At 41.7% G+C, this 16,600-nt stretch overlaps 1 protein-coding gene across 1 annotated transcript; it reads left to right on the top strand.

The window, feature by feature from the left end:
• Positions 1–8,533: 8,533 nt before the first annotated feature.
• LOC119429255 (PHD finger protein 20-like protein 1) lies at positions 8,534–12,957 on the top strand (the record flags this gene model as incomplete). Its single annotated transcript, XM_037696924.1, is given in 8 exon segments — positions 8,534–8,581; positions 9,517–9,596; positions 9,980–10,151; positions 10,283–10,367; positions 10,610–10,683; positions 10,759–10,984; positions 11,057–11,140; positions 12,898–12,957. Coding segments are annotated over 7 exon segments (781 nt in total), but the record flags the coding sequence as incomplete, so codon positions are not given.
• Between the last annotated feature and the right edge of the window lie 3,643 nt (positions 12,958–16,600).

Genomic DNA, 16,600 nt, shown 5'->3' with positions numbered 1-16,600 from the left:
GTGTGGTATAATCAAAGTTAGTGACATCATCAGAGTGTGGTATAATCTTCAGACGTCCTCCGTGTTAACCAGTGATCGTGTTCAAGATGTGAAAACAGCAGTTCTGTTGTGGAAAGTCCAACTTTTTGTGACTCGTTTAAATCACGTTCTGCTGTGATGTCTGAGCTGAAGGTCCAAACAGGACTGGGCTGTAAAGACCACCGGTGTCTACTGGGAGATTTTTATGTGGTACAACGTACCGCTCCCAGAAGTCCCAGCATCGTGAGTCCTGAAACGTGTTTCCTCTGTGTGGACCGTCTGATCCAAGCCTCTGATTGGTTGTTTGGTTGGTGCTGCTCAGTCCACAGGTGGAAACCTCTGAGCTCTGGAACCCAGCGAGAGATGGAGTTCAGCCACGGTCGTGAAGACGGTCTGGTGAGGACCGTGCTGTCGCCAACTGAAATGCTGGAGTTTTTTGAGGGCCGGGAGGACTTCCTGTATTACCGACACTCCAGCTTCAGTCAGGCCGAGCCTTCGGAACGTTCAGAGGATGTTTCAGTAGGTCTTGGTAGGTGATACATGTAGATTACCCTAAAGTTTCTCCTTTTGTCCTCCAGCTCTAATGTTAAAAATCTTGGTGTTATTTTTGATCAGGACATGTCTTTTATCCCCCACATTAAAAACGTTACTAGAACCTCCTTCTTCCACCTGCGTAATATCACTAACATTAGAAACATCTGATCTAAAGATGATGCAGAAAAACTGGTCCATGCATTTGTCACGTCTAGACTGGACTATTGCAATGGTTTATTATCTGGGTGTCCAAATACTTCTTTAAAACGTCTTCAGTTGATCCAAAATGCTGCTGCCAGAGTCTTAACTGGAGTTACTGGGAGAGATCATATCTCTCCAGTTTTAGCTTCTCTCCATTGGCTCCCTGTCAAATCCAGAATAGAATTCAAAATCTTACTTCTAACCTACAAATCCCTCAACAACCTAGCTCCATCTTATATTACAGATCTTATTGTTCCATATTTTACTAACAGAGCACTTCACTCTCAGGCTGCAGGTTTACTTGTGGTTCCTATAGCTTCCAAAACCAGAATGGGAGGAAGATCTTTCAGTTCTCAGGCTCCTCTTGTGGAACCAACTTCCAGTTTCTGTCCATGAGACTGACACATTGTCTAGTTTGAAGACTTTCCTTTTTGATAAATCCTATAGTTAGGCTTGTTATGCTGCTATAGACTTAGACTACTAGAGGACAAACTGACCTCATTTCTTTAAATGAATTGTTAAAACTGAATAGTTTTCATTTGATACTATTTCTATCTTAACATGTGATTCTTGGCCTGCCATTGTGTATCTGTTCCTACCAAACCCAGCCGGTCGAAGCAGATGGTCCTCTTGTCCTGATCCTGGTTCTGCTAAAGGTTTCTTCCTCATGAGGGAGTTTTTCTTTCCACTGTCACCTTCATGCTTGTTCAAGATGAGAGTTCAGTGATGGAGTTAAACTCAAAGCTGCTCCTCACATAAATAATGTTCAATTATTATTTTATATATTAATGTTTCTGTTAAATTATTATTTTATATATTAATGTTTCTGTTAAATTATTATTTTATATATTAATGTTTCTGTTAAATTATTATTTTATATATTAATGTTTCTGTTCAGTCCCTGAGACGATTCTGTTGTGACTTTAGAAATAATCTGAACTGAATTGGAATTGATTCAGCCGGAGAGGTTGAATCACACTGTACGAGGTGTAGAATAAGTTCAGGGTCTCTGAGGTCCTGAAGGACCGTTTAGCTTCAGGGAACATCAGCAGGAACAGAACCAGATCAATTCGACACGATTCATTCCTGACGGCTGAACTGAACGATACAGTTCTTGTAAAATGGACCTTCACTTGGGTTCCCTGACAGAGGTATAGCATGACGTCATCAGTTAGCGCTCAGACTCTCAGCTACCACCACAGCAACGTTCAGCTCACAGTCTAAAGCTGACGGAGCTGGAGCCTTTTTGCATGGTCACAATTCAGTTAGTCGTGGCGGCCATCTTGAATTGAGTTGACTGCATAACTCAGTCAGTTGTAGATGAATGCACACAGATTTATTTTTCACAGCCTCATTAAAATCAGTCCAGTGGTTCACGAGATATTTTGCTAACAGAACAGTGCAGTGCTCAGTTGTTGCTCTTCTGGCTCCTCCGTCTGCAGGCGGCGCCACAGCAAGTGAAGCTCACAAAAATGATTCGTCAGTTTTACACCTGATGCCCTTACTGACACAACATGGGCTCGAACCTGCAGCCGCAACACTAACCACTGAGCTACCGTAGCCCCATGTGTACGTGTTCGGTGATGAGCAGTTACACCCCGTGAGTGACGGAGCCAACCTTCGCTCCAGACTTCACTCGATACAAACTTCAGAACTTATCGGTCGGTCCTGTCCGTCATAAACAGCACCTCCTCCTCTCACCTCCATGGGAGAGGAGGAGGTGCTTCTGGTGGAACATGAAGGACTCGTGATGGGAGAGACGTGACACCTGAAGCTCATGTTTGTGTTTCATAAAGTGTTGGAGCGTTTCCACAGAAACCCGTCCAAACCAGCCAACGAAGACGTGGCGGAGCGACTCTTCCTGACCCGTCAGGGGCAGATCGAGCTGACCTACCACCTGACGGAGCGCCACTTCTTCCCCTCAAAGATCCTCTTCACCAAGCTCTCGAAGAAATACAGCTTCACCCCGGACATGGTGTCCACCTTCCAGGTTCAGAGCCGACATCAGCCACGTTTCTGTGAGAGTAAACCTGCTTAACAACAGGTGTGTGTGTTCAGGCGGATGTGTCTGAGAGAGCTCCTCAGGCCCTGACTCTGCTCAGGCTGCTGCACGCCATGCTGAAGAAGCAGAACGAGTTGACTTTCCTCATCTGCAAGTCCATGAAGGAGGTACCCGTGTTCCCGTCAAATCTGTTTTTAAGAGCTTTGAAGAAAACTAGACAAACTAGAGAAAGTACATTTCTTGCAAAAAAGCAGCGTGAATGCTTATTGCAGAAGAACTTGATGAAAACAGCTGAAATTAGCTAAAAACATGCTGAAATGTAGCTGACGTGCAAGAACAAGCCAAATTAGCAGAAGAGAGTAGAAAGAAAACATATTTGCTGAATTAGGTTTAAATAAGCAGAAATTAGCACAAAATGAGCAAATTAGCTAAAAAAAAAAAGGCTGAAATTAGAAAAAAATTGCAAAAAAGTAGCTGAAAGGGCAGAAAGAAGCTTAAATTACCAGAAGGAAATGGAAAGAGCTGAAATGAGCAAAAAATGTGGAATTAAATGAAAAGGCTAAAAATAGCATGAATAGTAGCTGAAATAACTTAAACTAGCAGAAATAAGCTGAAAGGAGCATAACAAGCTGAAATTAGTAGAAAAATGTTAATTAGGCTGAAAGAAGCAGAAATTAGCACCAAAAAGTGGACATTATCTGAAAAAAGATGAAATTAGAAAAAAAAGAATAAAGCTGAAAAGTAGCTAAAATGACAGAAAGCTTAAATTACCAGAAGGAAGTGGAGAGAGCACATTTTAGCTGAATTAGGCTGAAAAAAGTTTAAATGAGTGCAAAAAATGTGGATTTAGCTGAAAAAGCTAAAATTAGCAGAAAAACAGCTAAATAGAAGCTGAAATATCAGAAAAAGCTGACAAGTACAGACATTAGCTGAAAGAAGCATAACAAGCTGAAATTAGTAGAAAGAAGTTAGAAGCACAAAAATGTTGTAGTCAGTAGAAATAATCTGAAAGAAGCACAAAACAGCTGAACGAACAGCTGAAATGAGCTGAAAGTAGCTGAAAATAGCTATTGAATGAATGAAATGTATGTAATGAAACTGAAACGAGTGTGTTCAGCTACTGGGACTAACTGAGGGTGTAAAGGGCTTCAGAGGTCTGTTGATGTGGATCCAGACCATGCCGACAGATTACAGAAGTCTGGATCCTTGGAATAGAAACCTAAAGAAAGGGGGACCAGAACTTTTGGAAAAACAGATTTTGGAGGTCCCAGAAGTTTTAGAGATCGAGCTTGTTATAGTTTCTGTAAATGTTTGTGATGTGCGACACGGGAAGACGAGTTTTATTTAACGTGGTGTCATTAATTTGACGCCTGTCCTGTGAGCAGAAAACCACCATGGCGGCCCTCAGAGAGCAGGAGGAGCCCCAGCTGAAGCTTCTGACTCCAAACGTCTGCAGCTCCGGCCCACCGTGACAACAAGGACCAGGTGAGCTCCGACTTCTCCCAGACTGACGAGTCCTGAATAACGTGACACGACTGCTGCAGCGTCAGGGTGTCTGTTTTCACATCTCCATTTATAGTCTGCCATGTTGTTTAGCTTACAATGCATGATGGGTAATGCTAAGGTCAGCTGGTCGGAACAACCTCAGATCTCAAGAGAACCCTTCTGTTCCTATTTTTAGCTTGAACTTGAACACAGCATAAAAAAGAGAACCTGTTTATTTTTAGCTCCGCCCCCTTCCAACACCAGCTGGAGGTAAACTGTAAAATCTGAATTAAAATAATTTTTAACTTGAAACTGGAACCTTCACAGGTTTTTCTACAGATTCTGTTGTGAGTCTGTTTCATTTGAAGCTGCACAACTTCCTGTAAGACCTGACGGCTTGTTGTTTGTTGCAGGCAGCAGGAAACGTTCCAGATGAACCGTGATGCTCTCCAACTGAAGCTGCGACAGGACACCGCCGTGCCCCCCCACCTGAGCCCCACCTGAGCCCCACCTGAGCCCCACCTGAGCCTCACCTGAGCCTCACCTGAGCCTCACCTGAGCATTTTATTGTTGTCTTTTAACAACATGAAGGACTCTTGTCGTCTCCCAGATTTGTCTTAAACGATGACAACAAACTGTTTGTGTCAGACAACATCGTCTTCTTTTCATCTTCTGCATAAAAAAAGCATTTTTGTGATTTTACCTTATTTTTCTAACACATACCCAGAAAGAGATCAAGTTTTTTTGTGTTTGTAGCAGCTTGGACCAAAGGCTCTGATGAAAACGTTTGGTTTTATTCTAAACTTTGGTCCATTTAAAGCAACAAACGCACCAGCAGCCTCACGACAACCAGACGTAAGAGTTTCACACCAACAACTACGATCCTGAACCAGCCCAGGACCTCGGTCTGAGAGACTTCATCCACACTGGTGCAGAACAGACTCAACCTGGGAGGAGCTAGGGACCAGACGGGAGGAAACACACCAGCAACGAGCTCCAATTACAATAAAACTGAATAAATAAAACTTCTTTAATAATAACTAGAGGAATTGTATTTGTATTGTGAAGGCTTTTTACACAAGAACTTACTGAAAAACAGCTGAAATGGAAGAAAAAGCCTAAATTAGGAGAAGAAAGTGCAACAAACACATTTGCTGAATTAAGTTTAAAGAAGCAGAAATGAGCACAAAAATTTGGAAACTGGCTAAAAAATAGCTAAGATTAGTAAAACGTAGCTGAAAAGTCTAAAGCTTAAACATCCAGAAGGAAGTGGAAAGAGCTGAAATGAGCTCAAACTATGTGGAATTAGCAGAAAAAGCTACAATTAGCATAAAAAATGTTAAATAGTAGCTGAAAAGGCAGAAACTTGCAGAAATAAGCTGAAATGAGCTCAAATATGTGGAATTGGATAAACTACTATTGGATACAGAAAAAGTTAAAATTAGCATAAACTTAAAATTAGCAGCACGACTCATGTTCGTGCTGCTGTTTAGTGTATTGTTTTGCACTATTAGTGTTTAAAATATTTCTTAGTTTATATCTTAGATTCTTTACTTTTTCTTTTTACACTTTATACTTTTGCAATTGTTGGATGTAATTGAGACCATGTGTACACAATTTCCTTCCACTTCATGTACCACATGTGATGAAATGACAAAAAAAGCTACTTGAACTTGAAAACTTAAATAGTAGCTGAAAAAGCTGAAACTTGCAGAAATCAGCTGAAAGGAGCAGAACAAGCTGAAATGAGCAGAGAGAACTTAGAAGAAGCACAAAAATGTTGAAGTTACCAGAAAGAATTTGACCGGAGCACAAAACAGCTGAACGTAGCTGAAAATAGCTGAAAAACATTTAAATTTGCAGAAAGAAGCTGAAGAAGAACAAAATGTGAAAGGAGCAGTAAAAGTTTGTAAACAGATCTAAAGATTTGAAGGATGTAAAATGAGATCAATTCATTTTCTATGAGAGAAAAATGGCAGAAAAGGCTAAACATTTCAAAAAGCTCAAATTGCACCAAAACCAAAAGTCACGGCACACTTTTCCTAAATGAGCTGAACGTTTTGATACCTAAATTGCTGAAATAGCTTAAAAATTGCATGACAAGAATTGTGCCTGAAAACATACAGAATAGGGATATTAACAGCCAGTAATAATAATAATAAAATTTAAAAAACTGAGAAAATCACTGTAATGTCACTTGATTGTTGAAATGTGCTGCTGACTATCCATGCTGCTGATCTCATGCTGCTGATTATTTCATGTTGCTGTGTTTATTGGTCCTCATCTGCGCACACAGACTCATGTTCGTGCTGCTGTTGTTTTGGCGCATTGTTTTTGTACCACTAAATGGTAAATGGACTGCACTTATACAGCTCCTTTCTATCTTACTGAGATACTCAGAGCTCTTTACAACAATCTGTGCCTCATGTATCCATTCACACAGCTCTATACTAGATCTCTACAAAGATAATTGAACAAATCATTCTACAGAGACTAATCAGAGCTTTATCACATTCATTCACTGATGGGACACACATCAGAGTCAACGAGGGGTTCAGTGTTTTGCCCAGGGACACTTCGGCATGTGACTGCTGTGGGGTTGGAACCCCCAACTCTTGTATTGGAGGACGACTGCTCTAACCACTCAGCCACAGCCGCCCCACTAGTGTTTAGTGTATTCTTAGTTTAGTGAATGTAGTAAATAGTTCATGACTCAGATCTTATTAATGTTTTTCTTTACAATTTGTATTTTTGATAGATGTAACTGGGCCCCTGTGTACATCGTTCCACCTCATGTACCACGTGTGATGTGAATAACAATAAAAATCCTTGTATCCTTGTAAAATAAACAGGATCACAATAGTGTGACTGCTTCATAACATTCACACAATAAAATAATAATTTGAAAGAAGACCGTGACGGTTTCTTGGACCAGTTTGAGGAGCACCAGCAGACCTGAGAGGACTGAGGAGTTGTGGAATTGTGCCACTCAAAGTGTTGGAGCAGCTCTGTTACTTTCATTCTGACTTATTGCTTTTGAAAACTTTATTTCCTCTTTTTTCTGGATGTAAATCGCTTTTTTCGGATGATTATTTACTCTGGTATCGGATGCTGTGCAGCTGGAAGGATTTTTACTGAATCCGTTTTACTTTTGGGCATTTGTTATGATGCGTAACCATGGCAACAATGTGTTTTTTAACAACCAGGAGCAGATAATTAACATCTCAAAAGCTCAAATACCTCAGCTACAACCCCAAATCCCAAATGAGTTGAAAAGGAGGCACCGTGGATGAATTCCCGTCAACCTGGCAGCGGCACTCGAGTATCTGACCCCCGTGATCATGGAGCTGTTGGGAAACGCAGCTCGTGAAACGAGAGGACCGGGATCACACCCCGGCACCTTCAGCTGTCTGTCCGCGGCGACGAGGAGCTTTCGGAAAGTCCTGCTGCCCAGGAGGACCGAGAGGCCCGTTGGATCTGACAGCAAGCTGGATCCAGGTGGACAGATCGGTACCTGTGGCCAGATTATTCAGATTCGTTGCAGGAGATCCTTCCTGCCCACAGCATCTTTAACAAAAACCAGGATGATGAGATACGACAACACTTAATTTCCCTTTGGGATTAATAAAGTACCTCTGAATTGAGTCCGGACACGTTTCTGTTGGTCAGGCCTGAAGACAAATCCAAGCTGTTGGAGACATTCTGGAAATTTAACCTTTTAAAACATCCAAACCACACGAAGACTCTGACTTTGTTTTAAAGGTTTAAATAACAATAATTATAAATTAATCAAGACCTGTGTAACAAACCCAAACGAATGGTTTGTTTTTAAAATCAAATATTGTACAATTTATGGGTACATTTTAAAACTGCTCAACTTATTCAAAGCTAGAAATAATCTATTGCTGTTAAGTATTGATGTGGTAGTAGCCGAGAGTCATGCCCAACACACACTTTGAGCTCTAACTGGTTGCACGAGATTTGCTTTTAAAACTTTCACTTTAACACCAGCACACACACACACGCACGCACACACAGGCACAAACAAAATCACCTATTGGGTAATGATGATAAAACTTTCCTGAAGCCTGAAGAACTGATCAGGACCACTTGAAGAGATTTTGCTTGGAAACAAAATATGAAAACCTATCAAGACTTTTGCACGGCACTGTGTCCATCATTAGGAGTTAGTCTTTATTTACTACTGTGTTATGATGTAACTGTTAGTTTTACTCCAGTTGTTCTTTCAGGGTTCACATGTTTAGACGCTCGCTGACCTTCTGCTCTCGCGCATGCGCTGTACGGTCCTATGTGCAGTGCAGTTCAACAGAGGCTCCAGAGGTAAACAATCTGTTATATCACCTAGTTACAGGTTTATTATTTACCTTTCTGTAGAGCCGACCGTTTAATGGAGGTCGCTCTTTTCAGAAAGGCTCACTCAGCAGCAGGAAACGGGTTCGCTTTAGCAGCTTTCATTGACACTTTTAGACTGAGCTAGCTCAGTTAGCACAGTTAGCTTGTGCATTCACAGTCAATGGAGAATAAGCTCCGCTCAACTGCACGAGCTAAATGAGAAGTTTCGCACATTAAACTTCAGTTGGAAGGGGAGTTTGTCTTTGTGCAACTGTGAACAAGTGTTGCTTTCGAACTGTGTCGATGTTTTTATGTGGATTAAAGCCGAAACCGTCCAACAAAACGAAGGTAGCATTAGCAAGTTAGCCGCTGTCAAATATCCGAGTGGCGGGGCTTGTTGTGGATTGACAGGTCCGTGGACCAATCAGCTCTTCTCAAACTGACTGATAAGATGAGAGAAAAACTGGCGCGGAGTAGGTAATGTTTTCGGTTTAATGTCAAATAATTTATATACGCACATGTTCTATTTTAGTCAGTGTGTGAAAATCAAGAAGTAACGAGGTGAAAAAGTTTAGCAGGAACCTAAAATAACCCGGGTCAGATGTGGGCGGAGTCAAACTGCTCCATCTACTGGACAAATACGAGAACTACAAGAACCAACCAACCGGAAGCTGCAATTATGATGACGTCAGATCAACCTAATTAATAAACATGTCTTTTTTTTAAATGTCTGCATTGTACTCTGCAGTAAATACTGTTGTTTGTTTTTCAGATAATTAATGTTGTTAACTTTTTATGTCTATGAATACTGTTCAGTGCCCTGAGATGACTTCTGTTGTGACTTGGCGCTATAATTGAATTGAATTTCTAATGGTAATAATAAATGATTTAATAACAAAACGTTGCATTTTTTTCTCTGACAGATGAAAACTCCGCCTGACAGGTTGGGGCTTACCTTTGAGGTCGGAGGTCAGCTGGAAGCCCGAGATCGACAGAAGAACTGGTCGGCACCAAACTGATACAAAGGATTTCCTCATGTTTGATCTTTAAATGTTTTCTTTTGTTTCTCTAAAAGCTTCTGCAGACATTAAACTCCATCATGAAGCAAGACCATAGAATAATTGTTTTAGTCAAATTGTTGTTTTCAGTTTGACAGCCTGTTTCGCCTGAAAAGTCTGTTGTTGTTTTTAAACGTCCTAAATCTTAATCAGGACGGTTCTTCATTCAGCAGAGTTTTTTATGAGGGAGTCTGGATTAGATATAATACTGGTTCTGTGGACACCAGCTGGTCTCAGACAGACAGATGGACAGAGGACGGGTTCTGTAGACCCAGTAGACGACGAGTGGACTAACACCTCTAACCTGACATGCTTGTTGCCTTCTCAGGTACCCGGCAACCATTGAGAAGATCGACTACGACAAAGAGCGGGTTCTGGTCCACTACCGCCGGTGGAGCCGGCGCCACGACGAATGGTTCCACTGGAACTCTCCGTCCATGCGTCCCCTGGAGCGGGTCAGTCTGAGGAAGCAGGGCCGGACCCCCCAACAGTCTCCCTCGGTACATCCTCTACCTCATCTTGTTGTAGCTGTTTTCAGAGCTGGCCTCAGCTGACCTCTGACCCCTGACCTCTGGTACTGTTCTGTTGTTTTTGTCGGTTGAACTTGAGTTTTCTTCCTGTTTTGTCTCAGACGTTCGTTTCAGGTAAGAAGGTTCTGGCCTGTTGGACCGACTGTCGCTTCTACCCGGCGAAAATCCTCAAGGTCAACAAGGACGGTGAGACTGGACCCTCCTCTGTTTTCCTCCCGGTTCTTCCGGGCAGAACATCCGAGCTCAGTCCAAGCACGAATTAAGTTGATCAGACGCAGAACTTGATCCAGTTCTTCTCTGGTTCTGTTCGATTTGCTCTGAATGAAATCTAAAAGTGTGGAACGTATTTTAACCTCAGAACCGGAGTGGGTTTATGTAACAGAGCCCGATCGAATTGCAACAGAACCTTTGTTGTGTTTTTGTCTCAGATTCTTACACGGTGCGGTTCTACGACGGCGTGGTCCGGACCGTGAAGCCCACCAAGATCAAACCCTTCCTGAAAGTAAGAAACTGCTCTTTCATTGGTGGGTTCCACCCGACCAGAACCTGGGATTAAAACGAGTTTCTGTTCTGTTAGAAGTCCAAATCTGACAAAAGTGCTGTGGGGAGTGAAGGATGGGAGGAGGGGGAGAGTGAGGAAGAGGAGGAGGAGATCAGTGAGGGAGGAGAGGAAGAGGAGGGGGAGAAGAAGGGAGAAGAGGAAAAGGTGATGTCAGAGGAGAGGGATGGAGCTGAGGAGGAGAGGAAGAGGAAGGCGGAGCCTTCATCTTTCCAACCACCAACAAAGAAGAAAACAGATAACAGTAAATCTCATGACCTTTGACCCCTGCAGTTTGTCATGTTCTCGTGTTTTACACTAAGTGTTTCTCTGTCAGGCAGCGACGAGGGAGCTCAGGATCAACCAACCACAGCTGACTCCGCCTCTTCTGCTGTTCCTAACCCCGCCCACGTGGACCCAGGTAAACCGTCTCCATGCAACGTGAAAAACTTTGAACTCATCGTCACGTCATCGTTTCAAGCTCGGAGGATGTTTCTGTGTAGAACAGGAACAGAATATGAACAAAGCTGCTGCTGGTCGTAAACTGAGGCTCCGCGAGGACGTGAGCGGCGTCTGGAAACATCAACGTTTTTACCGTAACTGTGAGAAAGTCACACTTACACGGTAAAGCTGCGCCCGTTGAGACGGCTGTAGCCAGATCACCAGCTGGCAGCAACGTTTCAGTGTCGGGCGCGAGGACGGTCACGTCCACAACGGTAAAAACACGAACGCTCGTTTGGAGCGAATGTGAGGTGCGGTCGCTCCTCCATGTTGGAAGGAGAGAGCAGCACAAACAGCACTCGCCTCCCACCGATGCCGCTGCCGTTGAGCTGCTCTCAGAGCAACGCTGTTGACTGCAGCGCACGTAGAGCGCACGTGTGATGTCACACCGATGTTGGGCATTTCCAAATACCTCCACTCTGAGACCTGGACTCAAAAAGCTTTGCTTCCAGAGAAAACGCTCGCCGTTGTCGTGTTGACGAACGTCCGAAACGCAGCAGAAACATCACGGCTTCGCCTGAAAGCAGCGTTGTGTAAACGGCGTCATGCAGGAGATAAAACACCGAATCATCAAAGAACAACGTAAATGATAAATATGCCTCGTCAAAATAAAATATTAAAACTATTAAAAGTGATATTGTTACTGGAAGTCTAAACTTAAGAAGTAATTCTGTTATTGGGGACTTATTATCCTCATGACTTAGGGTTTCTTAACTTTATTTATATTTTAGTTTTCCTTCAGCTTTAACTAAACCGTGCTCTAAATGTTACATCGAAACGACCGGCTCGGCACCGTGATGCGTGCGGTTACTTTTAATGGCATTTCGAGTTACCGTGGCGATGTAATTTGTTAAAAAAAAAAGAAGCCATTTTTCTCATTCAGAATGCCTGAAGGAACTCTTCACTGCCGCTGCCACAGTGAGGTCACATGACCTAGAGGGGAGATGTCTCTGAACAAAACGCTGAATCATTTTTGGAGCCATTTTGGTTCAAAATGGCTGCCACAGTTACCTCAGGAAACTCAAAATTGAATATAAGTCAGCCATACTTTGAGATTTAGAGCTGAGATTTGGTTTGGTCGTAGCTGAGAACGTTCCCCATCACATACACGTCAAAAATCCAAAATGGCCACCATAGCTTACAAGACAAAAAATACCTTTTTTTTTAGTTTTTGCCATATTGAGCAGAAATTTAATTTGTTGGTAGTTGAGAGCAAACCCCACATGATCCTTCAAATATATTTTTTAAATGGCCGCCACGTGACTGTCCTCGTCAAAGTTTCTCCAGGGACTTTCTAGTTAGTAAAATATTATAATTGTTTTGATTCCAGTGTTTTTAATTCATAAATATTGACTCGTTAGAATCTGTTGTGTGTTTTTGTTGAGGTTAGGTTTGAATAAAAACCAGATGAGTTTGAGTACGTCCAGATACCTCCGTCCATGAAACACCAGTGAGTTGGTGTCGGACGTGCCGTAAAAACATTAAAATGATCAAGTCTGGTGAATAATTTAAATAAATTTTGGACCGAATTACCGGTCGTGTTTCCTTCTACTCTGAGCCTTTAGCTCTCCGTGTTCCAGATTAAAGTTCAACTCTAAAGCTGCTGTTTAAAATTAAAGCTTCCAGTTTGGAAGTACATGCTTTTATTTTGTAGTAAAGGAGTTTTCTGTTCCTCAGACATCCTGTTGGAGCGTCAGGCCCACCTGCCCACCACGCACAAGTTCAGCCGAGAGCCACGTAAGAAGCGTCACACTCATAAACTGCGTCATGTGGACCCCCGAGCGTCACGCCTTCGTCACGGCGCACGACACGTGTGAGCCGCGCTGGCAAAACGAGTCCCGAAGGATCGTCCGACTCAGAAGATTTAAAATGAAACGCAGTTTCTTCAAGTTGGGGATTTATACGGAAGAGTTTTAGGGCCACGGTGATAAATGTTCTTTGCCCAGAATTCTGATTAAAAAGTCAGAATTCAGAATAAAATAAATAAACGAGAACTCGGGAAAATAAACAAATCATTTTTACACCGTGGCCCTGATCACCTCTAGATTTACCAGTTTCATTTAGGAGGGCTCCGGTTTGACAACTGGATTTTTATTCATCTTAAGTGATGTCGTCGAGAATCACAGGCATTATACGAAGGGATTTACCAGTGCTGCCGAAGCTGAGTTAAAGCCAAACGTTATCTCTGAAGACATGCTTGTTTGACTGAAGCTAGATTAGATATTTTAGTAGACGTGTCCTTAAACACTTGTTTTTATGCAAATGTCAATTTCAGCACGGATGAATATTTTCACGTCGTTTGTTCTTCGGCGTGCGCTCGTTCTAGCTCGTTCTAACTCGTTCTAACTCGTTCTAGCTCGTTCTAACTTGGTTTTTTTACGAGTCACATTTTTAAAAATTGGATCTTCAAGAAAAAATGTCCTCAACTCATTTTCATCCAGGAGGAGGAAAAATGAAAACTGGGTTTAAATCCATGAAGCGCCTCATCCTCTGTACCTTGAAGTTAGCACATGTACGGCAGGCTGTTTTACTATATAATCAAATCACACTCATAAATCTGTTTTACTGTTTGATCTCCTTGTCACAAAAATCTTATTGCTTTAAAGCTGCTTACATTCACGTCATCACAGCAGAAATTAATATTTTAAGTAATTCTAATTATACTATTAAAAATCTAAGTTTAAACCTCCACTCCTTACGGAGCTGACGCGTTTGACGTTCAGGGTGGAGATACGTCTTCCAGGCCCAAAAGAAACGGAACGGTTTGTCAGTCGCAGGTTTTATCGTAGAAATCTACAGAAGTCGTTTGGCAGGTTTCCCGTCGACCCTTCAAGCTGAGTTTGCACGATTTCCACACGGAGTCCCGTGTTGTTCATTTGACGTGTTCACTCTGAACTTGGACTGATGCTAAACTGTAATTTCTGATTACAGTAATCCCTCATTTACCACGGGGGATCCGTACCATGAAGCCCCGCGATAAGTGGAAAACACGAAGTAATAATCCAGGAGTCCAAGTTCAAGTGTAGTAAACTTTACTTTAAGGCTTTAGAAACACTTCCCACACTCTTGGAATGTTCTAAACTCTTAAACTCTACGTCATTTTAACAACATATGTTACTAAATTTTACTTCCTAGCTCTGCAGATCAGCAACAGCTCTGGTTCTGGTCCAACTCTGATTTATTCTGACTCGGTTAGTTTCTGCAGACAGTCCTGCAGCGATGACGCCCACAGTCAGTCCTCTGAACTCTGAAACCTACTCATTTTAACAACATGCAGTACTTTTATGTACAGGAGCTACAACAGTTTATTACCAGGCTCTGCAGTACAGCAGCGGCCAGGTTCTGGTCCGACCCAATAGATGAAAAAAGTCGCGGTACAGCATGACTGAAGCCCACCGCTCCATCCAGCTTGAAGTGCGCGTGCTGCTACCCAGGTTTTAATCCACCACCTCTAGCCCGGTCTGGACCAGCACCACGTGTCCAGAACCTGACTGAACCCTGCAGCTCCCAGGATCCGGGTCACACCGAGTCCGGATCAGCTGCAGTCCAGCTACTCAGCAGTGAAGATACAACTTGAAGGATGAGTTCATCTTCAGGATTATTGAGACCTTCCTGCCAGTTCTGAGAGCAACAGAACTTACAGAACTTATAGAACTTATAGAACTTACAGAACTTATAGAACTTATAGAACTTACAGAACTTACAGAACTACTTGCAGAACTTACAGAACTTGCAGAACTTATAGAACTTACAGAACTTGTAGAACTTGTAGAACTTACAGAACTTATAGAACTTGCAGAACTTACAGAACTTACAGAACTTGCAGAACTTGCAGAACTTGTAGAACTTATAGAACTTGCAGAACTTACAGAACTTACAGAACTTGCAGAACTTATAGAACTTACAGAACTTGCAGAACTTGTAGAACTTGCAGAACTTATAGAACTTGCAGAACTTACAGAACTTATAGAACTTGTAGAACTTATAGAACTTACAGAACTTACAGAACTTATAGAACTTGCAGAACTTGCAGAACTTATAGAACTTGCAGAACTTGCAGAACTTATATAACTTGCAGAACTTGCAGAACTTACAGAACTTGCAGAACTTGCAGAACTTGCAGAACTTGCAGAATTTATAGAACTTATAGAACTTGCAGAACTTATAGAACTTACAGAACTTGCAGAACTTGCAGAACTTACCGAACTTGCAGAACTTGCAGAACTTGCAGAACTTACAGAACTTGCAGAACTTGCAGAACTTATAGAACTTGCAGAACTTACAGAACTTGCAGAACTTGCAGAACTTGTAGAACTTGCAGAACTTACAGAACTTACAGAACTTATAGAACTTACAGAACTTATAGAACTTACTGAACTTATAGAACTTACAGAACTTACAGAACTTACAGAACTTATAGAACTTGCAGAACTTGCAGAACTTATAGAACTTGCAGAACTTGCAGAACTTATATAACTTGCAGAACTTGCAGAACTTGCAGAACTTGCAGAACTTGCAGAACTTATAGAACTTATAGAACTTGCAGAACTTATAGAACTTATAGAACTTGCAGAACTTGCAGAACTTGCAGAACTTGCAGAACTTATAGAACTTGCAGAACTTACAGAACTTGCAGAACTTGCAGAACTTGCAGAACTTGCAGAACTTGTAGAACTTGCAGAACTTATAGAACTTGCAGAACTTACAGAACTTACAGAACTTATAGAACTTACTGAACTTATAGAACTTGCAGAACTTATTGAACTTATAGGACTTACAGAACTTATAGAACTTGCAGAACTTATAGAACTTGCAGAACTTGCAGAACTTATAGAACTTATAGAACTTACTGAACTTATAGAACTTGCAGAACTTACAGAACTTATAGAACTTACTGAACTTATAGAACTTGCAGAACTTATTGAACTTATAGAACTTACAGAACTTATAGAACATATAGAACTTACAGAACTTGCAGAACTTGCAGAACTTATAGAACTTGCAGAACCTACAGAACTTATAGAACTTACTGAACTTATAGAACTTGCAAAACTTATTGAACTTATAGAACTTATAGAACTTGCAGAACTTGCAGAACTTACAGAAATTATAGAACTTACTGAACTTATAGAACTTGCAGAACTTACAGAACTTATAGAACTTACAGAACTTACAGAACTTGCAGAACTTGCAGAACTTGCAGAACTTATAGAACTTATAGAACTTGCAGAACTTGCAGAACTTGCAGAACTTATAGAACTTACAGAACTTACAGAACTTGCAGAACTTGCAGAACTTCTAGAACTTCTAGAACTTGCAGAACTTGCAGAACTTACAGAACTTGCAGAACTTATAGAACTTACAGAACTTGCAGAACTTG

The sequence above is a fragment of the Nematolebias whitei genome, unplaced genomic scaffold, assembly GCF_014905685.2.
Source record: "Nematolebias whitei isolate Nwh7 unplaced genomic scaffold, NemWhi1 Nwh_scaf_198, whole genome shotgun sequence".
Taxonomy (NCBI): Eukaryota; Metazoa; Chordata; class Actinopteri; order Cyprinodontiformes; family Rivulidae; genus Nematolebias; species Nematolebias whitei.
The sequence above is the reverse complement of the archived record's forward strand: the minus strand, read 5'-3'. Positions and strand labels throughout refer to the sequence as shown.